This window comes from Numida meleagris, chromosome 12 (genome assembly GCF_002078875.1).
Source record: "Numida meleagris isolate 19003 breed g44 Domestic line chromosome 12, NumMel1.0, whole genome shotgun sequence".
Lineage (NCBI taxonomy): Eukaryota > Metazoa > Chordata > Aves > Galliformes > Numididae > Numida > Numida meleagris.
In genome coordinates this window covers 12,468,892-12,493,090 of record NC_034420.1, presented here as the reverse complement: position 1 = coordinate 12,493,090, position 24,199 = coordinate 12,468,892, and the positions used below count along the sequence as shown (strand labels likewise).

General features: G+C 58.1%; 3 protein-coding genes across 5 annotated transcripts in view; 2 read left to right on the top strand and 1 right to left on the bottom strand.

The window, feature by feature from the left end:
• GM2A (GM2 ganglioside activator) lies at positions 132–3,949 on the top strand. Its single transcript, XM_021410364.1, has 4 exons — positions 132–401; positions 2,014–2,166; positions 2,461–2,643; positions 2,716–3,949. The coding sequence occupies exons 1-4, from the start codon at positions 285–287 to the stop codon at positions 2,869–2,871; spliced, it is 609 nt and encodes a 202-aa protein (XP_021266039.1). The 5' UTR covers positions 132–284; the 3' UTR covers positions 2,872–3,949.
• On the top strand, positions 4,497–23,369 carry LOC110405229 (proton-coupled amino acid transporter 1-like). Of its 3 annotated transcripts, none has more exons than XM_021410363.1 (11): positions 4,497–4,601; positions 5,724–5,871; positions 6,155–6,245; positions 6,516–6,604; positions 6,824–6,919; positions 7,682–7,766; positions 8,612–8,830; positions 8,984–9,082; positions 10,443–10,609; positions 14,792–14,961; positions 17,458–19,190. In XM_021410363.1, the coding sequence occupies exons 2-11, from the start codon at positions 5,729–5,731 to the stop codon at positions 17,721–17,723; spliced, it is 1,425 nt and encodes a 474-aa protein (XP_021266038.1). In that variant the 5' UTR covers positions 4,497–4,601; positions 5,724–5,728; the 3' UTR covers positions 17,724–19,190. The 3 variants fall into 3 exon arrangements, 2 of the variants coding, with proteins under 2 accessions (XP_021266038.1, XP_021266037.1); XM_021410362.1 differs by having other exon boundaries at positions 4,498–4,601; positions 5,688–5,871; XR_002442758.1 differs by lacking the exon at positions 4,497–4,601 and adding an exon at positions 22,815–23,369 and having other exon boundaries at positions 5,669–5,871; positions 17,458–17,786.
• FAT2 (FAT atypical cadherin 2) overlaps positions 19,836–24,199 on the bottom strand; it is a 40,203-nt gene continuing 35,839 nt past the window's right edge. The window contains exons 21-23 of the mRNA XM_021410365.1: positions 23,378–23,531; positions 21,747–22,336; positions 19,836–20,907 (exon numbers count right to left, since the gene is read on the bottom strand). Coding sequence (XP_021266040.1) covers positions 20,369–20,907; positions 21,747–22,336; positions 23,378–23,531 — 1,283 coding nt within the window. The 3' untranslated portion in view covers positions 19,836–20,368. The remainder of the gene's footprint in view (positions 20,908–21,746; positions 22,337–23,377; positions 23,532–24,199) is intronic.

The window sequence follows — 24,199 nt, the reverse complement described above, 5'->3', positions numbered from 1 at the left end:
CCCGTGCTGCCTGGGAACCGCTTCCCGTCCCAGCATCCCCGCGCTCCAGTCCCGCTCTTTGCAAAAAGCCAGCAAAACCGGCCCACACAAGGGAGGAATTAAAAAAAAAAAAAAAGAGGGCAGGACAGTGTGTGTCCGCACGGGCGGAGGGAGGGGAATCAGGAGATGGGCCGGGCGCACAGATAGCAGGGTGCAGCCCAGCACTGCGCTGCCAGCCGCGCTGCTTTCCTCCGCGTTCTCCTTCTGCATTGCCTCCCGTGCCCCCCTCCAGCCCCCCCCGGACGATGCTGGCTGCGGGGCTGTTACTGGCGCTCTGCGCGCTGCCTCTGTGCCCGGCGGTGCTCGGCGCTGCGCGGCCGCAGCTGCTGGTGGAGAGGAGCGGCTCCAGGATGCTGCGGGAGGTGAGAGGAACCGGCCCTGCCTCGCTGCTGCGGGGAAAGGGGACGGGGGGGGAGGGGGGTTGCGAGGGGACTGCGGGGTGAAGAGGGAGCCCAACTCCCCCCCCCCCCCCACGGCTTGGGGGCAGGGCTGCAGCTTCGAGCTCGGCATCAGCCCGTCTCCCAGCAGAGAGGAATTTCAGCTGGGCCGCATCCCTCCGGCCGGTGCCCGGCCGTTTCCCTTCTCTCGGCTCCATCCCTCTCCTCTGTGCGCCTTCCCGCAGCGCAGCGCTGGTTCCCACGCACGGCGGGTGCGACACCCGGAGGGGAACGCTCCGGCAGCTGTGGGGAACCTCTGCGTGACTTTCACGTGGTGCGGAGGGAAAGATCTCTTTTTGGCTTCTCCTGAGATGCCGACGTCGCATGGGGAGAGGGTCGGCAGGTCGGATGGGTCGCTGAGGAGCAGCAGGAGGGGCTGTGCACGGCCGCACGCACCCGCGCTGCGCCGTACCCCTCCCGTGGAGCCTCTCTGCCTGCGGACCCACGGGTGGGGAGGAGCGGGGGCTCCAGGCACTTGCGAAAGTCGGGACGCGCTGCTGCCCCATGCCCCGGCTTGCCCTGTGCGCTGTCTGTGTGGGTTGCGGTGCCGCTGGGGCGGCGGGTACGCAGCGGGGTGCGTGGCCTCACCGGGACGCGCAGCCTCGGAAAGTCACACGGCTTCACCGGGACAAACAGCCACCACCAGCTCCAGAGCAGCCACAGCCAAACCTGCTCGGGATGCGCAGCCCAGGCATCCTCCCACCTCTGCCCCAACTGATCTTCCCGCTGTGGTTTCCGTACCCCCTCTGCTCTACTGGTTCTCCCGGTCCTGGAAGTTGGGGTTGCCCAAGGTGCAGCCACCGGGTCTGGAGCTGCTGGCACTGCTGGCACCGAGCACCACTTTGTTCACGCTTTGCATCCCGAGCCCCCAGGCGTGGAGCTGCTCAGCAGGGCACGCAGGCCGTGTTTCCCACCTGAGTGACGTCCCATGGATTTCCATTACCCCACGGGACCTGCCAGGCTCCCTCGGCCGCTCACCGAACTGGCTCAGCATCAGACCCACGAGGTGTCTGGAGGAGCAGTGAGCAGCGGGATGAGTCAGGCTCAGCAGCCTCCCCCGAGCACCAGAGAGTATGGGAATATTAAACCCTATTTGAAGTGCAAAGTGTGAACCAATTCCCAAGACAGAGCTCGCCTGGGGGCTGCTCCAACCCCAGCACCCCAAGAGCATGCAGCTCCCTCCGCTCCGCCAGCTCTTGCCTTTGCTTTCACAACCCCTGCTCTGCAACTGAAGCTGGCATGAAAAATAACATTCACCTTCTTTGCATGCAAAGCATTTCCAGGCTGGGGTGGAAAATGCAGCCTGGAAACGCTGTTTTGGAGAAAATGAGCACAAAGGGGGGTTGTTATAATTGCTTTCTGATGGAGAGTTCCTGAAACATCCCGAGGCTTTTAGAGTTGGAAGTCTGAGAAATGTTGGAGGGGAAATGTCATTGGATTTTTTGGGTGGATGAAGGTCATCTTCTATTTGTGATGAGCTCCCCCAGAAATCCAGGGCAAAATTTAGGATCTACCTCTGCTGTCCCTGGTGCCGCAGGTTGGTGGCTTTTCCTGGGAGAACTGCGGTGACGGGCAGGATCCTGTCATGCTCCAGAGCCTCTCGGTGGCACCCGACCCCATCAGCATCCCGGGGACCCTGCGCATCAGCGCGGCCGTGAGCAGCAGCAAGGCCATGGCCTCCCCTTTGAAGGTGGGTACAGGGATGAGGAAGGGCAGCATGCTTCACAATCCCCAGGGCCAGGAGATGCCCAGGGATGGGTATGGGAATGAGCAGCCCCTGGGGACGTCGGAGGCATGATGCCCTCTCCCGGCCAGATGATATGGGGCGGTGAGAAGAGGGAAGGGACCCATGGGTTTGCTCAGAGGGTCAGGCTGGAGGAAGAGGAACCAATGTGAGGAGAGGAACTGAAAGCAGAATTAGAGCACCCATAAGGTTCCATAGGTTGGGAGGGGAGGGCTGGGTTCCCAGTGACTTTTCTTGTAGGCGGTGCTGGTGGTGGAGAAGGCCCTGGGTGACCTCTGGATCCAGCTGCCCTGTATCGACCAGCTGGGCAGCTGCACCTACGATGACGTGTGCACCATCCTGGACAACCTCATCCCACCTGGCACGCCCTGCCCGGAGCCACTGCTCACCTACGGCATCCCCTGCCACTGCCCCTTCAAGGCGGTACGTCCCGCAGCCGGGTGCCCCCAGTGCTGTGGGGTCGGTGTCTGGCTCACGCAGCCCCTCTCTCCGCAGGGCTCCTACTCGCTGCCCGCCAGCGACTTCGCCGTGCCCGACGTTGAGCTGCCCTCCTGGATGACCAACGGCAAATACCGCGTGCGGGCAGTTGTCAGCAACAAGGGGCAGGAGCTCGCCTGCATCAAGCTGGGCTTCTCCCTGCAGTCCCAGTGAGGGGCTGGGGGCATCCCTCCTCTCCCCACTGCCTTTTTAATTCATCTCATCCCACTCTACCCCATCCCAACCCATCCCAAACTCATCCCTTCCCCATCCCATCCTATGTCTACCCTGCATCCGCTGCACTGTCTGTCCATACACCTCCCACCACCCTGTCCCTCCCCATGGCCCCGAACTGACACTTGAAGCAGGAGGAGAGGAAAGCCTTGGCTGGGCTCTGTCCCTGCAGGGTCAGCGACTCCGCTGCCAGGAGGAGGTCCCCCTGTATACCCGCTTGGTGACCCCTCTCCTGCCAAACACAGAAGGTCCCCCCTTGCTGTCCCTCTGTCCCCACCACCAGTGTCCCCAGCCTGGAACGGGGTGGCTTTGGAGCCTACCTGCAGCCTTTTGGGGTAACAATTTTTTACTCTCTTCCCCCCACCCCCCCTTTTTTTTTTTTAACTTAATCCCATCAGGGGAGTTTCAGACAAAAACATTCCAGGGAAAAGCAATATTTCCTGAAGGTGGAAAGGAGGGAGCGTGTGGGGAGCGCAGGGGCTGGAGGGGTGCAGGCTGATCTGTGCAGGTGTCCCCACACACCTCTACTGAAGCGCAGATGCAGGTCCCACTCATCTCATTTTACCACTGGGACCGAGCTGGGGCAGGGTGCTGCACACCAGCACAGGACCAGCAGCCCAGGTCCTACTTGGGGACCCCTCAGCTGCAGCCCAGCTGACACTGATGTGACCCCCCCATACCTGCACCAGCTCCGGAGGTGCAGGTGACCCATCACCACCACATCCTTCACTCCCTGCCCAACACCCTATAGGGCTGCTCTTCCTCCCAGCGCTGTGTGTGCCTTAATTCCAGCACGGAGCAGTGGGAGGTACTTTGCCTGTAGCTGTGCTCCTCCTGCTCTGTGCCCCGAGCTCTCCCCATCTCACCCTGCTGCTGCTGGTGCAGTGTGGGGTCGTTTTGCTTGGAGGAGCACTCACCCTCCCGTCCTGCTCCTGCTGCTTCGCTGCTCACAGCCTGTGCCCCAATGGCACCTTCCTTTCAGGCAGGTTCTTAATAAATCTTTTTACCAGAAAGTGGAGCTGGTGCCTTGTGGTGCTGGGGGGACATGGGCTGGGATGAAATGGTGGTGATGTGAGCACGAGTGCTGGGTGGGGGCAGTGGTATTGGGTCCTGTAGCCTGACCATGAGGCCAGCTGCTGTGCAAGGGTGGCAATGGGAGGGAGGGGGGGCATGGTGGAGGGACACAGTGGTGGAACGTGCTGCTGGGACATACTGGTGAGACATACTGGTAGGACTCGCTTGTGGGACGTGTTGGTGGGACCCTGGTGGGGCATACTGGTGGGTCATGTTAGTGAGACACGCTGGTGGAATACACTGGTGCGACGTGCTGGTGAGAAACATTGGTGGGACACACTGATGGGACATGTTGGAGTGATACACTGGTGGGCCGTACTGGTAGGCCGTACTGGCGGGCCGTACTGGTGGGCCGCGCTGCAGTGCCACGCTGCTCACGCCAGAGGGCGCCCGAATTTCCGCTCCCATCTCCGCCGCTCCGGACTTCTGCTCCGCCGCACGCCCACGGTGGGGGGCGCCATAACGCCCGGCTCGCCCCGCTTCCTTTTCGCCTTCACTTCTCCCCGTACGCATGCGCCGGCCGGGGGCGGTCAGCTGACCGGGTTGTCACGTGACAGCGCGGCCGAAGGAGCGGGGCCGGCCGGGGCGGCGGCGAGGTGCGGGGCTGGGGCCGTGCGGGGTGCGGCTGATGGGGTCCGGGATGCTGACAGCTCGTGGGGATGCGGCCTCCGGGTGAGGCCGCGCGTGGGCTGGTGGCCGCGAGGCGGTGAGCTCCGCTGTGCACGGGGCAGAAACGCGCGTGGAAGCGGCACGCTGCGGGGTGATGCCCGAGCGTCCCCGGCGACCTCGTCCCGGTGACAGCAGCCGGGTGGCTGCGAGCAGATCCCCGCGTGCGGAGCGGGGAACGAGGAATGCATGGGATGGACGGGAGGGGGTTGTTTGGGGCGGGTGTCCCCAAGCGCGGCCCCTCCCGTGTCGCTGCTCTGCCCGTCACCGATGACGAACTGCTCCCTGTGTAAACTTCGGCCGCAGTCCTCACCTGCACGCGTCGCCCAGCTGGGCCCTGGGCGCTCTGACGTGGCCGCGCTGTGATTTACGGCGTTGCTGGGTTGCCCTGAGCCTGGGAGTGCTGCTCCGTGTGCTGGCTGCTGCACGCTGCACTGGCCCCGGGTGAAGCAGCGGTGCTGTGTTGAAGCGCTGCGGAGCAGCGTGGTTGGGGGTTGGGGCGATGATGGGGTCTGCGCTGCGCAGCCCTTCTGGGGACCCTTGGGGTGGTGGCATCGAGGGCTGCTCGCCGCTTGCTGTCCACTTTTGCATGGGGACAAATGGGTCCCAGTGCCCTGGAATATCCTTTGGAACCCGGGTGGGGGCTGCAGGAGGGGGAAGAAGAAGTGAAATTCTGCAGGGGAAGGCGGGAGCAGGAGGTCAAGAGGTCTGGAGCCATGGAAACACACTGGTGTGAGATGTGGGCCATTTCCTTGTGGGCGTCTGCAAAGGGACACCCCGTGGGTGTGCCCGTCACAGGGGTAGCAGCCCGGGTTAAAGTGCCTGGGGCCTTTGACCTGGGGCCACGTGGCTGGCTGCCGGGGCGGGCGCACTGCCCTATAAATGCCCGCGGCACTGCCAGCTCCGGTACCAGCAGCCGGTCCCTCCCGCCATGGCCAGCATCAAAGAGCCCGGGGCGGCAGAGCCAGCTGTCCCCATGGAGCCCCGTGTCCCCATGGAGCCTGGTGTCCCCACAGAGCCGGATGTCCCCGCTGACGCTGCTCCATCCTCAGGGACCATGTCCACCCAGCGGTTACGCAGTGAGGACTACAATGACTACAGCTCCACCGACGTGACGCCGGAGGGCAGCCCGCCTGCGGGCATCAATGGCTTCGCCCGGCCCGAGTCCTACCAGCGCTTCGGGGAGAGCAACGGGACCACGTGAGTGTGCACCTGGGGTGGGGGAGAGCTGGGGGCTGCATCCAAAGCAGCGCGGCCAGCAGGGCGAGGGAGGTGATCCTGCCCCTTTAGTCTGTGCTGGTGGGACCTCACCTTGGGCACTGTGCCCAGATGTGGAGTTCTCAGCGCAGGAGAGATGCGGTCCTGTTGGAGTGTGTCCAGAGCAGGGTCCCAGAAATGATCCCAGGATGGAGCAGCTCCCCTGCGAGGGCAGACTGAGAGCTGGGGATGTGGTTCTATGATCCCTGTGCCTTCTGTCCCCCAGGTGGTACCAGACCCTGATCCACCTCCTGAAGGGGAACATTGGCACCGGGCTGCTGGGGCTGCCCCTGGCTCTGAAGAATGCCGGCATCCTGGTAAGGCAGCTCCTCACCTTGCGGCAGTGGGGTTGCTTTGTGCTGCCCGCACTGTGCTTTGCACGGAAATGGAAAGGATTGAGTAAGCCAGAAAACTTCCTTCATTTATCCAGCCTGTGCCCTTTGTCACCTGTGTGATAGCAGTGCACTAGATAGTTTGAAAAGCAATTATTGTTAGTATTTTGCTACATGCTGACTGCCTCAGCATGCTTGTTTCTGCCACGTCTGGGACTTCCTGTGGGATTATTCTCCCCTCTCTCTCCCCTGCAGCTGGGTCCCCTGAGCCTGCTGGTGATGGGCGTTGTGGCTGTGCACTGCATGAGCATCCTGGTGAAATGTGCCCACCACTTCTGCTACAGGTAAGGAGCAGCACCCGTCCTCCTGTACCTCTTCCATCCTTCCCTCTGTCCCCTGGGGTTTTCTTGAAGCATCCCAGCAGTGGGCTGCCCACATGAAGCCCCAGCCAGGAGTCGTTTCTGGGGCTCTATCACCAACTGTTCGCCTATGAATGTCACCATGAATGCTAGCAGATGGGACCGAGTTGATGTCCCTTCTCTATCTCTCTCTACTCCGGACAGGTTCCAGAAGCAGTTTTTGGACTACGGGGGGACTGTGATGTATGGGCTGGAGTCAACACCCTGTGCCTGGCTGCGGACACATGCCATCTGGGGAAGGTACCGCTGCCCCCAGGGCAGGACTTGGCTGTAGCTGGTGTCGGGGCAATGCTGGCAAACAGCACCAGGAAAGAAGGAGGGTAGCGCTGGGGTCTTTCACTTAGGCAGATGAGTGTTAAGGGACATATCCTTACTTCAGTGTAATGCTGAAAGGGTGGGAGAAGCATCTGGAGTGTTGACGGGATGAGAGGTAATGGCCTCATGTTGTGCCAGGGGAGGTTCAGGATGGAGGCTAGGAAACGTTTATCAGAGAGAGAAGTGATGCAGTGGCACAGGCTGCCCAGGGAGGTGGTGGGTTCACCGACCCTGGAGGTGTTCAAGGAATGTTTAGATGTTGTGTTGAGGGACATGCTTTAGTGAGAGCTATTGGNCCGTCCCTGGAGGTGTTTGAGAACTGTGGAGATGTGGCACTGAGGGACGTGGTTATGGGTATGGTGGGGGTGGGCTGGGGTTGGACTTGGTCATCTTAGGGGTCTTTTCCATCCTTAATGATTCCATGAATCTCTGAGTAAAAATGAGGGAATAATGCGTGTAGCAATGTTGGCCGGTGCTGACCCCACTGAGGAGTGGGAACGGGGATGGGGGAAGCCTGAGGTCTGCAGGGCTGGGTGGGGATATGTTCACTTTTCCAAGCACAGAAGAGAAGTGACCTGCACGTCCCATCCTTTGAGGAAAGGAGAATTACTGCCGGGTTTGAGCTAACCCAGGCGTGCCCCTATTTCCGAATGGTCTCTTTAATGAGTGCCCTTTTTTTTTCCCTAGGCGTGTGGTTGGACTCTTCCTGATCCTCACTCAGCTGGGTTTCTGCTGTGTGTACTTTGTCTTTCTGGCTGACAATCTGAGGCAGGTGAGGCTCCTACCGTGTCCCAGCCCTTCCCTCAACAAAGCTCTGGTTTCTGTGGTAGGTGCTGCTTCGGAAGGCACAAATCTTATACCTGAGTATTTCTGAGATTCCATGCAATTTTGTGAAGAGAGCTCGGAACCGCCTGTATTGGCCAAGAGGAGCAGAGGCTCCTTCCTGGGGAAGGGAGGCAGGAATGGGGTCACGGAGGAAGCATTGTGCCTCTGATGTGCTGCCCAGCTCACTAATTGCTTTATCGATACTCTGTATGGACAGCAGTGTGCAATGGCACTGGGGCCTGGCACGAAACTCTCTCGGTCTTGTTTGCATTCCGGTTTTTTGCCTCGTCCCATGGCCCTGCAGCTTAATTACAGGTTGTGCTGGAAGAGTTTCCTTCTGCCAAGCATTGGGAGAAAATAAACAGAAACCCTGAACCTGCCTGACTCCTGTGCTGCAGGAAGCTGCCAGTACTTCCCTCCCTGTTCACAGCCCCTCATGGCTCGATGCTTCATGGATGCTGCTGAGCATCGCTCCCCCTGCGTGTTCCTACAGCAGCAGTCTGGTCCCTCCCGCCACGGCAGTGCCCTTCAGCTCTTTACATGGGGCTGGGTATGCTGCTCTCAGTGATGGGCAGCGGGCAGCACACCCGTGCTCTGGGGAGGCTCAGCCACCCAATTCCTGGGGTAGAGCCCTCTGTGGAGCTGAGAATATGGCCTGGTGTGCCTCTGGGGTGAAAGAGCTTAAAGATGAATGACTTCCATCAGGAAAAGCAGAGTTGGTCTGCCCAGAGTGGGCTTCCAACACCCATCAGGCCACGATGGGATTCATCAGGCATTTCTGTGCTTTCCCAGGTCGTATCCGCTGCCAACGGCACCACCACCGACTGCCAGTCCAACAGGACCGTGACCCTCACCCCAACCATGGACTCCCGGCTCTACATGCTCTCCCTGCTGCCTTTTGTGGTGCTGCTGTCGTTCATCCAGAATCTCAAGGTCCTGTCCATCTTTTCCATGCTGGCCAACGTGGCCATGCTCATCAGCCTTGTTGTGATCTACCAGTACATTGTCAGGGTACGTCACTCGTGACGCTGTGTGTTGGCAGAGCTTGGTGGTGTGATGGTGTAACGTGGATCATGGACGTGTGGTGGGCTTTCCCTCTGCCCCATGGGGAAGGGAGCTGTGGGGACGAGCTGCGCTCTGAGCTGCGTGTGGGCTGTTTTCCAGGACATCCCTGATCCCAGCACCCTGCCTCTCGCCGCAGCCTGGAAGACCTACCCTCTGTTTTTTGGCACGGCCATCTTCGCTTTTGAAGGCATCGGGGTGGTAAGTCCTGGTGTGTGGCTCAGCCCCCGCTCGGGCTTGCAGTCAGCACCTGCTCCGCGCCGCAGCTGTATTTGCAGATGGATTTTTCAGGCTGTAGGCCCAGCTTCTGGGTGATACTGTTGGCTCCAGGCTGTCTCCTGGGTCAAACTTTATTGCGCATGCTCCAAACCTCAGGAGGTTGAGGGCTGTGAGCTGGGCTCTCCAGGAGCTTCACGAAGCCTTTGGCTCTGCTGGAAGGGAAAGATCGGAGCCAGATCCTGGCTCTTGGTACCACCCTGGATCCCAGAGTCTGAAGGCAAAAGCACAACTTGTGATCCATTCCCTTCTCTGCTCCTTCAGCCACACGGCCCCAGCCTGTGCAGTGCCAGATTGGCACGTGCCTTGCGGATGAGATGCTGTAAATGTGTGCATCCAACCTTCTGGCTGGTCTGCACCGCACCGAGCGAGTTGTCTCGGGCTGCAGATAAAGTACACCATACAGTTAGTGCATATAAGTAGCAAAGCTCCTTTTTATTTCTTTATAATTCTTATTAAAACATTAAAAAAAAAAAAAAAAGAGAGGGCAACAAAAAGATAAAAGGAGCGGGTTGGCCGTGTCTGCTGTAAACAGAGGAGCTGGGAAGGAGGCGGGGTGGGTGGGAAGCGTAATGGCTCGCTGAGATGCTGCGGGTTGTTTCCGGAGCTCTCTTCAAAGGAGGAAAAAGTGTTTTCATCTCGTAATATGAGATGGCAGGGTAAACACGGGGCTGCGGCGTGCCAGGTCCCTGCAGGAGGGGCATTTTCAGAGTGCTGTGCCCAGGACAGAGGGCTTGTGCTGGAGCATGGCACACACACACACACACACACACTCGCACAGCTGGGAGGTGGGGCAGCACGTAAAATCTATTCTGGTCCTGCTACATCAGCAGCTGTGCTGCTGTCTCTTTCCTTGAAATGCCCACCACCCAAGGACGGCTATAAAAAAAAAAAAAGTTGCTGAAATACTTGAAGCAAATAGTAGTATAAAGGTGGGGGGTTGTCCTTGCTCTTTTTTTTTTTTTTTAATCCTCTCTTTTTTTATTGCCTTACTTGTTTGCAGTCTGCCCATACATACTTGCAGGGAGAGGAAAAAGAGTTTCGGCCTTTCCAGTCTGTGCTGTGAGCAGTAAGCGTAAGGCACTGTCCCAGCGGGCTGGGAGTGAAGGATTCATGTCTCTGGGGCAGCAGCTTTTTCAGCTCCTTGCATGGCCCTGGGCTCTGTGCACGGCCCTGGGTGCAGAGGGCAGGCCTCAGCCACGGGGCTGCCCCACAGGGCTGCGAATGCAGAGGAATGGGGAGGACCCCCTGCTCCATCGTCCTCTATGTCCCGCTCCTTTCCCAGGTGCTGCCTCTGGAAAACAAGATGAAGAACCCACGGCAGTTCCCTCTGATCCTCTACGTGGGGATGACGATCGTCACCATCCTCTACATCAGCCTGGGCGTGCTGGGCTACCTGCGCTTTGGGGCAGCCATCCAGGCCAGCATAACACTCAACCTGCCCAACTGCTGGTGAGTGCTGCCCAGGGACATCATCCTTACCTTGCCTGGGTGAGCCTGGAGGGGGACAGAACCACCTGGAGAAGCGGTTCCTTTGGATTTTTCCCTTGGGGTTAGGTGGTTGTGTGGTGCAGAGCTCTGTATTTATCCTGCAGGAGGAATGCAAGCAGCTCCTCTGCCTTTAGGACAAGAAGTGTGGAGGCTCTTAGCATTCAAATGTTGGGCAGGGGTTTAGGCAGTACTTGAGTTTTGAGTTCCTGAGGCTTACGTCACCCTGTGGGGCTGGGAACCCTTCCAGATGGGTTGTGCAGGGCGCTGGGTCACACTGCCAGGCCCTACTCACAGTTGCTGACCTGTAGTGCTGGCGGCTTCAGCTGTTTCTGCTCCAAAGGACCACGTTCCCTTTAGAAGAGGATAAAGGGTTTCTGTTACTCAGGCTACAGAAAGACCCTACATCACGTCTGTGTTTCTAGGAGCATCCCCACTTTCTGGCTGGGTGGTTTCTGGGGGTGGGCAGAGCAGGGTTGTCAGGCAGGGTATGGGGAAGCCTGGCAGCGCGGGGCAGAAGCGCTGCGTCCGCAGTGACTCAGAGCGTGGAACGCTTTGGTGTCAGTGCATGTTTCTTCCTGGCAGAGCACCTGATGGAGGCTGTAAACATGGTACTTGGAAATGCCTTATCTGTCTTGTTAAAGGCAAACAACTGGGACAGAGGCTGGGAAACTCGGGCTGAAGCCTCGAGCACTTATTCCCAGGCATGCGTTGCCCAGGAGGTGATGGGTGAAGGTTTGCTTTGGGAACAAGTGCTTTGCCAGCAGGTTTTCTCCTCGACAGCCCAGGGCAGCAGCTGCGGAAGGGTTTGGGGTGAGAGATCCCTCGGTGTGGGGACAGGGGAGGGCTGAGCAGGGGATGCTGGGCCCTTCTCTCACTGCAGCTGTCGCCTGGAGGTCTCTGGGAACGCATTTAGCGAATGTGTTTTGGAATCGTTGAGATAGGGGTGACTCAGGGCTTTCCAGCCTCATTGCTCCATAACCACAGCTTCCTCGAGAGAGGAGTTGTCGGTGCCCAGGGCTGACCACAGCCTCCTGAAATACCGCTCTACTCGGCAGAAATCCCTCCCTGCAGCCTCCGGAGTTGCTTCACCCTGAAAGGTGCCATCCTGAAAGGGAAGGAGGGGGAGATGGACTGCGTGCTGCCCGTTGGAGGTGTGCAGTGACAAAACTTATGGCCAAGGGAGGGTTCTCATGCCCCAGGCCACTCTCCATCATCTTTTGACAGTCGTGGCTAACAGGGAATGTCCCGGTTGACTGGAGACTAGCAAATGTGATTCCCATCTTCAAAAAGGGCCAGAAAGATGATCCTGGTAGCTATAGACCTATCAGTCTCACCTCGGTGCCAGGGAAGGCTACGGAATGGATAATCTCAGGAGACATCATGGATCAGTTAAAGGTCACCCAGGGGATCAGGCCCAGTCAGCATGGGTTTAGCAATGGTAGATCCTGTTTGACAAACCTGATGTCGTTCTGTGACAAGGTGACCCGCTTAGCGAATGATGGTAAGGCTGTTGATATGGTCTACCTGCACTTCAGTAAGGCCTTTGACACTGTCCCCCACAGCATCCTTGTGGAGATATGGCTGCCCACGGTTTGGATGGGCATATGCTCTGCTGGGTGAAACACTGGCTGGATGGCTGGGCCCAGAGAGTTGTGGTCAATGGAGTTAAATCCAGTTGGCAGCCAGTCACAAGTGGTGTTCCCCGGGCTTGGTGCTGGGGCCACTTCTATTCAACATCTTTATTAATGATCTTGATGAGGGGATTGAGTGCACCCTCAGTAAGTTTCCAGATGACACCAAGTTGGGAGGGAGTGTTGATCTGCCGGAGGGTAGGAAGGCACTACAGAGGGACCTGGATGGACTGGATTGATGGGCCAAGGGAAACTGTATGAGTTTAGAGCCAAGTGTCGGGTCCTGCATTTTGGTCACAACAACCCCGGGCAACCCTACAGGCTTGGGGAGGAGTGGCTGGAAAGCTGCCTGACAGAAAGGGACCTTGGTGTGCTGATGGACAGTTGGCTGAATATGAGCCAGTGGTGTGCCCAGGTGGCCAAGAAGGCCAATGGCATCCTGGCTTGTATCAGAAATGGGGTGGTGAGCAGGACTAGGGAAGTCATCCTGCCCCTGTACTCGGCATTGGTGAGGCCCCACCTTGAGTGCTGTGTCCAGTTTTGGGCGCCTCAGTACAGGAAGGGCATTGAGGTGCTGGAGCAGGTCCAAAGAAGGGCAACAAGGTTGGGGAAGGGCTTGGAGAATATGCCCTATGAGGAGAGACTAAAGGAACTGGGGCTATTTAGTCTGGGGAAGAGGAGGCTGAGAGGAGACCTCATTGCTCTCTTCAAATACCTGAAAGGTGATTGCAGCAAGAGTGGGGCTGGTCTCTCCTCACTGGTGACAGAACAAGGGGAAATGGCCTCAAGTTGCACCAGGGGAGGTTTAGGTTGGATATCAGGAAAATCTCCTTTACAGAAAGGGTTGTTAAGCACTGGAACAGGCTGCCCGGGGAGGTGGTGGAGTCACCATCCCTGAATGTGTTTAAAAACCGTTTGGATGTGGTGCTCAGGGACGTGATTTAGTGGTGGGCTGTTAGAGTTATGGCAGTATGGTTAGGTTGTGGTTGGACTTGATGATCTTGAAGGTCTTTTCCAACCTGAGCAGTTCTATGATTCTGTGTGGCCTTGGGTTTTCTGTTGGTCAGAACTGGTTCTTGAGCTCTCCCTCTTCTCGGTATTTAACCTGCCCTTTGTCCTTGCTCATCCTGTGCACAGCTGAAACCTAGCCTTAATCTGAACCTTTTTTAAAATTTTATTTTAATAACATCTCTTAAACATAGATTGCCTTTGAGCACTTAATTGCTTTATGGCATTCCCTTAATCAAGCAGTAGAAGATGCGGAACGTAGGATAGGTAACTCAAGGCTACCGTGCACCCGGGCTGGGAGCACAGTGTGCTCTGCTGAGCAGTGCCCTCTGGACTCTGCTGATAGCTCTGCCCTTCGTTTGCATGCGGAATCACTGGGTAATGTGGTTTGGAGAGAGTATGGTGAGGTGATTGGGTCCGACCACCTGCTCAGAGCAGAACCCGCTTAAATGTTGAGTGTCAGCAAGGGTGGAGATTCCCAGCCTCCCTGTGCCCCTGTCATGCTGGTGACCAACCCTTCTGGTTGCAGCTCTGCTGCCTCTGGGATTTCTGCTTCCTGAGGGAGAGCCTGGCTTTGTCTTCTCCGTGTCCTCCCAGAGGATAAAATCCACCTGGTTGTAAGCAGGAAAAAAGGAGGTTTTTCCCTTTGTTCAACTCAGAAGTGGAGTTTTCCCAGTGAAGCTCAAGGTGACCACCACCTCTAGGGGCGAGCGATGGACACAGCTCTGTTCTGGGTCACGGGCTGAGAGCGGGCACTGCGGGCTGTGGGCAGTATCGGTGCTGCTGCTCGTGTCTGTGGTCGGAGTGTTTCCTAATACTTGGGTATCTGGGTGTTGTCTGTGTGTGGTCACCTTGTGTCACTGCAGACCTTGACCTGGTCGGGCAGGGAGGGCAGCCATAGCCTGCACCCCTCGTGAGCAATGCTGACCCTGCAGGATGCGTTGCTCTGCGCAGTGCTGCACATGTGAGCATCTAGAAATGCAGATGGGTGCCTTGTGTCAAGGAGCACGCTGGGCTCCTGCCCCTTCTCCAAGGGGCACAGCAGCCATCCCCGTGCCCTTGGGAGGAGTTGGGAGCAGAACACCATTCTGTGTTATTTGCTTTCATTTTGAAACAGCCCTTCGCATCTGTGCCCAGGAGATTTCCCAAGGGGAAGCAGCACTTGAGAGGCTGCTGGCCCCACTGCTGACCTGCTGCTCTTTATGCAGAGCTGGAGCCTCTAAGTAGGTGTGGGCATGTTGCAATGGGTTGGATGTTGTGCTATCGCCTCGCTGTCTCTTGCACAAGCGGTGTCTCGGTGGGTTGAATGCATTATGCCTTAATGTGTCAGAACAGGAAAGAGCTGGGACGCAGAGATCCTTGTAGGCAGAGTGCTCCTGCTCTGCTTTGTGGGGTTGGAATCACAGAATATCCCAGGTTGGAAGGGCTCCATGAAGACCATCGAGTCCCAGCTCCTGGACTGGCACAGGAGCGCGTCTCACCGCTCCCTCCTTCTCATTTGCAGGCTGTACCAAGCTGTCAAGCTGCTCTTCTCCTTTGGGATTTTCTTCACCTACGCTGTGCAGTTCTACGTCCCCGCTGAGATCATCATCCCACCACTGGTAGCCCGTGTGTCAGAGCGCTGGGGCTGGCTGGTCAACCTGCTGCTGCGGGTCGTCCTGGTCAGCATCACCTGTGAGTAGAAAGCAGCCTGTCCCAGAGCCTTTGTCCCACTGTCTGGGCCCCGTTGAATTTGGAGGAGCCATCCTGTCCCATCGAACTTTGTAGAATGCATCCCAGCAGCTGATCTGGTGCTCAGGCACCACACATTGGAGCTTGGGAAGGGTGCGGAGGTGGCAAGAGTGAGCTCTCCTCACCTAACAGGGCTTGTGGTCTGTGCTTAGCCCTTGCGTCCAACCCAAAAGCCACGTGCTGGTTGGAACAGCAAGACTTGGAGGCACCCTCTGCTCCTCCAGCTTGGAGTTGAGGGCTTGGAAGGCTTTTTCAGGTGTTCTGGCCAGACCCAGAGATGTCACTCCTCCTGGGATGCCTCTTAGCACCTATTTTTGGGCAGCTGTGAATGGGCAGTGCATGGACCTGGCTGGTTTGGAGAATCTGGAGGTGGCTTTCAGAGCTCAGAGACACCTCTTGGAGGGCTGTGATCTGCCCCAGTTCTGCACTAAGGTGCAGCCTGACGCTTGCTGTAGAAGTCATTTGCTATGTGCAGCTGCTCCCATGAGTTTGAAGTCTGGCTGAACTCCTGATGTTAGCCATTGGGAAGGAGGTCTGGCCTATCTGCCTGCTTAATGGGGAAAATCTGAGCTGGGACAAGAGAGTTTGTGGAAGCCTAAGGGGCATCAGGTCAGTGAAGCACGGGGCTGTCTGATTGGCTGGCTTTGATTTCTGTAAACTAAATCCTTGCTGTTCTCAGCACAGCTGAGACGCTTCACTGAGCTTCCAGGCATCACCCCTTGAAGCGCAGCGTTCCTGCACAGCGTGCTGGTGCTGGTGCATTGCAGCTGAGCATCACGGACCTAATCCTGCATCCCAGGAGCTCTGGTTTGGGCCCGGCAGCATTGTGGCCAGGAGCTGTGTGTCCGTGTCTGCTCTGCAGCCAAAGTAGCTTCCCCTATCCCATTATTGCTCAGTGCGTGAGAAGAGGGAGCTTTGATCTCGCTGCCTTTCATTTCCTCAAAATGAGAGGAGAAAAACCTCTCAGTGTCCATTCTGCTGTCTCCCGCCCTCACGTGACTGAGCTTCAGGAGCATTTGATCTTGGGCCCCGTCCCTCCTGCCCTACAGAGCTGAGATTCCGTTGGGTTTTGGTGCTGGGGGGTGCTCAGAATTTGGGGTGCACCAGACTGGGGAGAGGGGCTGACAGCAGCACTGGTGCCCCCTGGTTTGGGATAGAAAGGCAGCAGGGTGTTGGAAGGACACTGGTGCCTTTGTACCTCCTCCCTTTATCTTTCCATATAAGAAATTGCTGTTGGCAAGGATAAAAGCAATCGGGGGGCTGCATGAATATTCATGGCATGAGCGTGTGGCCACAGAACATCGTGGCTTTGGCTTCCAAAGAGAGGATGCAATTTGATGTATGGGTGTCTTTCAAGCTCAGACTTCAAACCCAGCGCCCTTAAAACGCCCTTGGAACGAATCCCTGCGGGAAGCACGGCCGTTCCCCTGGAGGCAGAGGGCTGCAGCTGGCACTTCAGCTCTGTTTTAGTGTGTGTGGGGGGGGGTTCATTCTGTTTGCTGGGAGCCCACAGAGCACGGTGGGGTGGGCTGAGGACGTGCTGCCCAAAGCCCGGTGCTGCTGGATCCGGATGCTGTGGGTGCTCTTGGAGCATGAATGCTGCGGGGTTTGCAGCCGCTCATTGGAAGCTGGGAGGAGGCTCCTGGGGGATTTTCCTTTGCTGTAAGTGTTTCCATCCCCCCAGCTGTGCTCTGGGGGCGGTGGGGCTCTGACTGCTTACGAACCACACGCGTGTTCATTCAGGGTGGGCTTTTTCCCCACACCTCCTCTTTTTGTGGGCTTTCTGAGGTTTTACAGCTCCCCAGGTGTGAGGCAGAGACCTGGGGGGTGCGGGGGAGATGGGACCGGGGATGCTTCTGTGAGCAGCACCCTTCTGCTGGGGCACTGCCCAGCCCTCTGCAGCAGCACATGGTGAGCTTCATTAGCTCCGTGAAAAGCCTTATTTGCTTGGGGGTGTTGCTGGAAGCATGCGGCCTTCTCTTCAAAGCTCAGAGCAAATTGCAGGGGCACCGTGCAATTAATGGCATGGGACAGCTTTGCTTCAACAGCTCCCAGCTCAGAGCAGGGTCCAGCTCCTGGAGTATGTGGAGTTCTCAGTACGGGAGAGACGTGGACCTGCTGTAGTGTGTCCAGAGGAAGGCCACAAAAGTGATCCAAAGGATGGAACACGTCTCATAGGGGACAGGCTGAGAAGAGAAGGCTTTGGGGAGGTTTTTATGATGAGAGCGGTAAGGCAGTGGCACAGGTTGCCCGGAGAGAGGTGGTGGGTACCCCATCCCCAAGGTCAGGCTGGAGGAGCTCCGAGCACCTGATGGAGCTGTGGGTGTCCCTGCTCATTGCAGGGGGGTTGGACCGGATGCCTTTAAAGGTCGCTTCCAACTCAAACGATTCTGTGATTCTACGAGCTCCTGACCTCCCCGTGTTGCCCTCTCCCCCCAGGCGCGCTGGCCATCCTTATCCCACGCCTGGACATCGTCATCTCGCTGGTGGGCTCGGTCAGCAGCAGCGCGCTGGCTCTCATCTTCCCCCCGCTGCTGGAGATCGCCACCTACTACACCGAGGGCATGCACCCGCTGCTCATCGCCAAGGACGTGCTCATCAGCCTCTTTGGCTTCGTCGGCTTCGTGGTGGGCACCTACGAGGCGCTGGTGGAGCTGGCTACGCCCGCCACCCTCATCAATGGCACCAGCACCTCGGGGCAGTGACAGTCCCCGCCGGGTGGTGGCACACGGGATGGGTGCTCGGCCTTCTCCTCCTGGCAGAACGCGGTGGGTTTGGGCTGCGAGGGGTGGGGGGGTGGCACAGCACTCGGCCCCTCACACTCCTGTACATAGTCACTTCGAGGGGCGGGTGGGAAATCCTGGGGATGCAGACTTTATTTTTATTTTATTTTTATTTTATTATTTTTTAAACTCCTTCCCGTATTTCCCCCATCCCATCACTCTGGGACTGCTCTTCTCCGTGCCAGTTTGTTGGTTTTCTTTTGTTTTTTTTTTTTTGTTTTTATTTTTCCCCCTTCCCCCCCACCCCTCAGCACTTTATTTTACAGCAACAAAGAAACCTCAGCTCAGGTTGGAGGCGCAGAGCTGCCTCCTCACCTTGGCCCTGGGGGATGCGGAGCAGCGCTGGGTGTGAGCATCGCAGGTGCAGGTCCTGCTGTGCTCCAGTTTCCACCTCTTTCACGCAGAGAGGGCTGGCATGGAAGGTTCTATTTTTTCCCTTTTTTTCCTCCTTGCACACATTAACCCCACACACGGTTTTTGGCATTAGGAATCCAGGTGTGCAGAGCCCGCGCTCTGCAGAAACACAGCGCCTTGTTTGCTGCGCTACGGCTGCGTCTGCAGTCCCCCACTGAATGTCACACCCCAGAAAAAGAACATTGACAATGCTGTTTTCTCTCCTCGCCCTGGTGGCAGCTCCTGGCAGGAGGCAGCCCGTGGCACTGCTCCCTCTGCTCCTCCTGCTGCTGGCGTTGGGGCAGGTGCACGCTGGGGGCACAGACTCTGGCCTTGCCACACTTTGCCTTTCTGCTGCTTTTTTGTTTTGTTTTGAAGGCAGATGAGAGCAAATGCATCCTCCATTGGGTATTTCTTACCCGTGGTGCAGCTATACCCAGGAGGGGAAGGGTACGCAAAGCGGTGTGCGTGCGGCAGGCCGGGCTCCAGGCTCCCTGCAGCTGGGAAAAGTGCAATATCTGTGCCCAGCACTGGCACTGCTGCCCCCTGGCAGGGGACGTCTGGCTGTCCCGACAGGAGGGACAGCCCTGTTTCGGGGTACAGCTATGTGATGTGGTGTGTCCCCGGCACTGGGGTCGGTGGGTTTGCTGGAGCGGTGCACAGCACTGAGCTCACTTTGCACTCACAGGGCAGCACGGCAGCGTTAAGCAGCGTTTGGTGGAATTTGTTGGTTTTATCGGGCTGAAGCACAGTGGGCTGGTGGGAGACACGTGGGATACCAAGAGGATCTGGTACGGGACCAGGGGGACACAAAAACGTGATGTTTGTGTGCTGTAGCTGCTCTGTGACCAGGGGAATCGTGTATATATGGAGGTGATTAATGTCTGTGTCGTGTGCCTATGGATATCGTCAGCGTGGGTCGTTGCCCACTGCTGCAGCACCTGAATCATGTATCTCACTTTAATCAATAAATAAGAGTTATTTTTTACGTGGAAAGGCTCTGGGATGAGCTGGGGCTTCTCTTCCCCATGCCCAGAGGAGCAAAGGGCTGGGAGCTGTGAGGGAACCCCACTGGGGTGCCTGGGGCAGCAGTGTGCTGTCAGCACCACTGATTTCCTATGGCTTTGGGGAACTTGGCCATGCTTGCAGGCGCTGCACCGGTGCAGTGCTGGGCACGAGGCGATGTTCTCAGAGCTGCCCTTTGCTGGAGCCACGTCCTAGTTGCAAGGGACTCAGAGTTATCCGACGAAATCATGATAGTAAAAAAAAACAAAAAAACAAACCAACTCTTTTAATACTTTGCCAAAAAAAAAAAAAAAATCAGCGAAACAACAACAAAAAAATCTTACATCAAACGACCGACTGAAGTAAACCTCGCACAAGAAACGATACAATCCCAAGCACGAGGACGGATGGGCCAGCCCGCGGGCAGCTCGTTTGGTCCATTTGGGATACAACAGACCCAGGACCCCTCGCAGGGGGTGGCAGGGCTGGGTACCGCTGTCACCAGCTGGGGACCCTGAGGGCTGTGGGCATGGCTTTGTGCCAGTCTCTGTGCCCGCAGCTCTGGGGCTGGGTGCCCTGGTCCCTGCAGCAGGTTTCAGTCTACTCCTCGGTGCTTGGTTCTTCTGTAGAAATGGATTTAAGTTTGTTTTCTTGGACTTCTTTTTGCCGAGTGAGGCTGTGCTGGTGGCACTGGCTGCACATCCCCATCTCTCACTTCGGGGAACGGACAGAGAAGAGGCTGTGCACCAACTGCACTGTCCCACCGGGCAAACCATTGCACCAGTGCAAACTCTCGGTGCCAGAGCTGGATGCAGGGAGACCCGTGTGCCACCTGGGCTCGGGCATCGCTGGTCCTTCCGTGCCTCCTCCACCACTGCCGGCCTTGTGGTGCTGCTCTGCTCCTCCCCACAGCCGGGCAGTGCAGGGTGGGAGATGTGCGGTGCCCACAAGGCGCATTAGTCATTGGCACCCCAGGAGCATCCTCCACATCCCGGCTGTGGCTGGAGCATTTCCCCTCTGTCTGCAGTGCGGGGACAAGGATCCAGCCAAATTACAGCCCAGCCATGCAGGGGGAGATGCCGCAAGCTGGGGCAGGGGAACCATAAATCCCCCGGTACCACAGGCCAGCTCCAATGCTTCCCATCTCATCCCAAGGACGAGTCCCTCCGTTAGAACATCACCTCCTCGCAGCTGCCGTAGTCGCTCTCCACCATGTCGGAGCCCTCGTAGTTGGGGGGCGGCGGGGGCTGGGTGCGCAGGGGGGGCGGGTGGGTCCCCACCTCGCAGTCGGCATAGGAAGGTTGGGCCACGCTCAGCCGCATGCTCACCCGCTTGTAGCCGGGGTCGGGTGGGTACGGGGCACCTTCACCCTGCACCAGCTGGGCTGGGTAATAGCTGATGGCCGTGTACTCGTTCTGGCATTGGGATGCTGTCATCTCCACGGGGCCCAGCGGTAAGAGGTCCTCCAGATTCTGGTTGCTGTAGCGGGGAGGGATGGGCGCCCGCTTGTTGCTTTGGTCCAGTGGGAAAGGGAAACCCCCATACAGAGTGACTGGCTCTGGGTCTGCCGGTGGGGGGGGTGGCGGGGGGAGAGGGGGGTGAGAGGAGGGCACGGCGGGGGGACCTTGGATGATCTCGTAGTGGGAGTATTCCTGGACGTCGGAGGACAGGTAGCGTGGCGGCCAGTAGGTTGTTTCTGCTGGGTACACTGGAAGGAAACAGAGCTGTGTTAGCTGTGCACCGTGGGGGCTGCTTTCCCCCTCCCACTAATTCCCACTGTATGAGCCTGAGCTGCAGGAGATGTGGCAGCCAAAGAGAGGAGCGATGGGAAACGGGCAGTTGTAATGTCTGCCTTGGGAACAGAGGGGGCTTTGGGGCTCCCACTGGGACCCAAAAGGCACTCGTCATCATGATACATGGGTGCAAGAAGTGGGCATGATGATGGAATGGGGCAGAGCAAGAGACCCACTGGAGCTCTCTCTCTGTACCTCTGGTATGGTCTGATTTTTTGGGTGGCTTTATGTAGACCAGGAGTTGGACTTGATGATCCTCATGGGTCCCTTCCAACTTGGGGTAATCTCAGACTCTCAGTCTGCGTACTTCTGGCAGCTGTCCTTGATGCTGCTGAGCTCCCAGCGAGCTCTGGGCCAGGCCAAGCAGGGACCTGGCTGCCTGGGGCTGCTTCCCTCTGTTGTGATCCCTCTGGCAGCTGATGCAGGGGATGCCACTAAAACTCACACTGAATTTTAGCATCTTGATTTCCACTCTCTAAGCGTCACCATTCTCTTTTATAGGGACTTTTCAGCCTGGGTGCGTGGGAATCCAGGCCATGCATTAATGCATTCCCTGCTGATTTTGCAGAGAACTGAACAAGTTGAAGCTGAATACTGGGATTTATGAGTGGGCCAAGAGCCAGTGAAGGCACTTGGACAGCTCTGGCCTGTGTTCCCCTTGTCTTTACCCAGCACTGTTGGTCTCCCACGTTTGCAAACCTTCCATCCACCCCCCCCCAAGGGATAAAAGCAAGAGCAAGCTGTGGCTACTGACCCATCTCCTCCCTGGCCCAGGTGCACTTGACAAAGGACTCGTTGTCAGAGTTGGACGGGGGGGCCGGGGGTAGATTGGGTGCCACGCTGCACACGATGGTGCCGCGGTGCTTGGGCCCATTGGCCGAGTTGAAGGTGACAAACTCGGGGGTACCGCTGGCTTTGCGCTGCTCCGGTGCCGCCCGGTCCAGGTTGTTGTGGGCCGTGTCGCTGAGGATGTTGAGCTCGATGGGCGGCACCGCTTGGGTGCCCACACCCACGCTCTTGGAGAACTCGCTCTTGGACAGCAGGTCGGGGTCCTCCCGTGCTACCGGCTTGTGGGCCTTGGCCCGGTGCCGGTAGCGCTTGCGGATGAACACGAAGGCCACGACCAGGATGGCTGCCCCCAGCACGCCGGCTGCGATCTCAGCGATCTCCTCAGGGCCCACGGCCCAGTGCGTGGGCACGATGGCGGGCGTGATGATGGGCTGCGTGCAGTAGTCCCCCTGGTAGTCTGATGGGCAGATGCAGTGGATGGAGCCCTGGGTGCTTACGCAGCGCCCGGCGTTGTGGCACGGGTTGTCCTGGCATTCCTCAGCCAGCTTCTCGCACCTGGGGGCATGGAGGCAAAGGCATCAGCCTGGGGATGAGGCCCAACCCATGGCACCCTGCTCAGTGCTCTGCTTTATGCCAGCCGGGATGCTGCATCCTGGCACAGAGTGCCACCTGCCTCTGCTGTCAGTGGATCTTTGCGTTTACCATGCTGCTTTTCAGAAGGAGGCCATGTTAGGCAGAACAATCCCTTCTTTTGGCATTTTATGGAGTACATTTTTATGGAGTACATTTTATGGAGAACTGAGACTGAATTTCTGATTCTCTGTCCTGCTGCACCCCATGCACTCTAAGTATTCCCTTTTCCCACACCCCACCAGGATAGGGGACCTTCCTTCCACCCTTTCCAGCAGCAATGACCTCCCCATCTTAGGAGGGATATGCAGATATGCAATAACTGGTTTTCCTTCCCCCTTCCCCCCCCCCCCCCACGTTACTGAAGAACCCCTGCGAGTTTTTCACTCTTTTTATTTCTCAGCCAGCGCTCAGGATGCGTGAGCCGGTCCGAGCAACGCGTACCCAAATAGCAGTGGCCGGAGCGCTGGGGACCGCCGGTATCATCACACTGCCACCTAACGCCCGGAGCTGCACGGCTGATTTCTCGCCTGGCACTGATTCAGAGCGCCGGTTTCCACCCCGAGCAAGCGACCCGGGCGGGAGGAGGAGCTGGCTGTGATGCTGCCTGCCTGCGCTCGCAGCGGGTGACACTGAGCTCAGAGCAGCTTCTCCGCGTGGTTGCTTCCCCAGCTGCAGGCATTTGGCAAGCACTCACCCACAGCTCAGGTGGGAAGATCTATCGATGCTCTAACATTACTCCAACGTGGTATTAACCATAGAGCTCAAGGCCAAAGCCAAACACCGTGCTGCCCGGCAATCAGGGGATCAGCAGGACAGCTGGCAGCATCCTACACCTGTTTTTAGGCAGCCCTGCATTGCACTGCTCCCAGGTGGACGCAACGAGCTCCAGAAGCACACGACGCTCGTTGCAGAGGCCGTGCTTTCAGCCCTCCCTGGCAACCTCCCGGCCCTTTCAGCCCTTACCTGTCCCCCAGGTACCACTCGGGGCAGTGGCAGGAGTACCCGGCGCCGGAGAGGACGCAGGTGCCGCCGTGCAGGCAGGGCTTGGACTCGCAGGGGCTGTCCCCCAGCTCACAGCGCTCACCAGAAAACAGCCCGGGGCAGATGCAGGTGTAACCTGGAGAGGTGAGAGGATGCCGTCAGGAGACTGGAAGGGATGCGGGGAGGGGGCTGCCTCTGCTGGGTGGGATTTCAGCTGCGGGTTCGTGCAGCCCTGAGCATGGGAATGCCGCTGGCTGTGCTGAGCTCCCGCAGTCCCTCGGCTGGCGGTGCCGCGTGGAATGTTCTGGCTTTCCACCCTAAGCCGCCTTCACTGCTCATCCGCAGCTCAACTTGAGAGCAGCGTGAGCAGGGGCAGACCTGTTGCCACATGCGTGCAGCGTTGTGCAGCCGGGACGTGCCGGCGCTTGCAGGGCAGGTGCTGGACATCGCCTGCGGGGCTGCGAGCACGCGCGTTCACATGGGTTTGTGCCTGCGGTTCTGGTTGATGTGGTGCTGGGTTGGACTGGGACCCTCTCGGCGTTCTCACACGGCCCCGGGCACGCTCGTAAGAACGTGTCTGTGCATGCGTGGGTAATCCCGTGCCCGAGGTCCCTGGGCAGAGGTTTGCACAAACTCGCGCTGTGTGCTCGTGGTCTGCAGGAGTGCTGCCGCTGCAGGGAGGCAGGCAGCCGGGCTCACCGTGCTGCTACGGCCGTCCCTCAACCCCTGCCCTGCACAAGTGTCCTGCACGGTCCTACGGGGGCCGGACCTCTGGTGGGTGGGACGGGGCAGTGTGTGTGTGGG

Coding starts and splice junctions, on each gene's coding strand:
- GM2A (XM_021410364.1), top strand. CDS start 285: ATGCTGGCTGCGGGGCTGTTACTGGCGCTCTGCGCGCTGCCTCTGTGC. Junction 402..2,013: donor GCTCCAGGATGCTGCGGGAG/GTGAGAGGAACC, acceptor CTGGTGCCGCAG/GTTGGTGGCTTTTCCTGGGA. Junction 2,167..2,460: donor CCATGGCCTCCCCTTTGAAG/GTGGGTACAGGG, acceptor CTTTTCTTGTAG/GCGGTGCTGGTGGTGGAGAA.
- LOC110405229 (XM_021410363.1), top strand. CDS start 5,729: ATGTCCACCCAGCGGTTACGCAGTGAGGACTACAATGACTACAGCTCC. Junction 5,872..6,154: donor GGGGAGAGCAACGGGACCAC/GTGAGTGTGCAC, acceptor TCTGTCCCCCAG/GTGGTACCAGACCCTGATCC. Junction 7,767..8,611: donor TGGCTGACAATCTGAGGCAG/GTGAGGCTCCTA, acceptor GTGCTTTCCCAG/GTCGTATCCGCTGCCAACGG.